Source organism: Capsicum annuum, unplaced genomic scaffold, assembly GCF_002878395.1.
Source record: "Capsicum annuum cultivar UCD-10X-F1 unplaced genomic scaffold, UCD10Xv1.1 ctg32181, whole genome shotgun sequence".
NCBI classification, from domain to species: Eukaryota; Viridiplantae; Streptophyta; class Magnoliopsida; order Solanales; family Solanaceae; genus Capsicum; species Capsicum annuum.
Genome location: NW_025838871.1, coordinates 1 through 1,200, shown reverse-complemented (window position 1 = coordinate 1,200; position 1,200 = coordinate 1). Strand labels below are relative to the sequence as shown.

Below are 1,200 nucleotides of genomic sequence, written 5' to 3'. Positions count from 1 at the left end.
TGAGTAGTTCCATAGTCATTTACATTAGCATTAGCATTCCTTGAGTATGAAGAAGAATATATACGAGTGAAAACAAAGAAGAGACTCTCCAGGTCAAAATTCCTAAATGGTATGTAGAACAAAAAGGATTAGCGCTATGTATATACTCGTAAAGCTTTACCAATCGTTGCTTATTCTGCTGCTGTCGATGGTGCTTTGGCCAAACTGTTAGCAATCAGTTCTTCTGAAGACGAATCCTCAAACTTGGGGACAAAGCTCATTGTGTAGTGGAACTCAATTTGTAGGCGCTGATGAAGGGGTGTCTATGCCATCAATCCTTTCTTTACATCAACTTGTAACTCCCTAATAGGGATTGCTGCCAAAAAACTCTTAATGTACTCTTTACATGCCTCTTTACCTATATAAATGATGTTCTTTTCAGATACCTTGTCTTCCTGCATACTGTCGTCGCTGTTGGTGCTCATGAAAATTTTGCTTTCATCCGCAGCCTCTTTGACATTGGTTTTCTCTTTTCTATCGCAAGATGGCTTATCATCTGATTGTTGAGACTCACTAGGTGCTTGCATAATTGTTGTATCATGGTCGAATTTGATGATATATGCCTGATTACAACCCTCAAAAAGCATCTCCCCAAGTGTGTCAATGATATAGTACTCGTCTTTTTCAACCTTGAGGATAAAGAAGTGGTCATTCCATCTCACAATGTAAACACAAGAGATGCCATGACGAGGAGTTTCTTGAGCAGACTTAGAAATCTCGTCCCATATGTTGTCAAAAGACATGGAACCATAAAGGAAGTGGAATCCTTCCTCTTCTTCGATTCCTTCGGGATGAAAGAACCCAATGAATGATTTTTCTAAGACGACTGAGAGTGGACGCACTTTAGCCTCAAGAACTGTCTCGAGGTCAAAATGCTTATCTGGGAAACGTTCCCTATAGGTCTCATTTTCACAAAGATCCCTCCACTGCATCGAGCCTTCACAGATAAGAGAATCAAGTTGGGATTTGATAGGCATATCTTCAGGATTGCAGTGGAACGAATCAGTTATGACAGCAACCAAGTTTGTACAAGCGCTTTCACCAGTAGCTCGTTTACTTCGTTGATCAATCGAAGCAAAGAAGATCGGAGTCTGCAGCTTTATTTATCCATCACGGCTTATTATTTCTTTTTGCTCCCAACTACCCACAGCAAAACTTTCA

At 40.2% G+C, this 1,200-nt stretch overlaps 1 protein-coding gene across 1 annotated transcript; it reads right to left on the bottom strand.

The window, feature by feature from the left end:
• Positions 1-6: 6 nt before the first annotated feature.
• LOC124891204 lies at positions 7-1,194 on the bottom strand. The gene is made up of 2 exons (XM_047403017.1): positions 426-1,194; positions 7-355 (listed from the first exon to the last, which is right to left on the bottom strand). Exons 1-2 carry the CDS (start codon positions 1,014-1,016, stop codon positions 323-325), a joined length of 624 nt encoding a protein of 207 aa, XP_047258973.1. The 5' UTR covers positions 1,017-1,194; the 3' UTR covers positions 7-322.
• Between the last annotated feature and the right edge of the window lie 6 nt (positions 1,195-1,200).

What these genes read in the sequence shown, in the direction of transcription:
- LOC124891204 (XM_047403017.1), bottom strand. Translation starts at nt 1,016, where the DNA reads ATGCCTATCAAATCCCAACTTGATTCTCTTATCTGTGAAGGCTCGATG. An exon ending in ACAGTATGCAGGAAGACAAG is followed by an intron (nt 356 to 425) that starts GTATCTGAAAAG and finishes GTTTTTTGGCAG; the next exon opens with CAATCCCTATTAGGGAGTTA.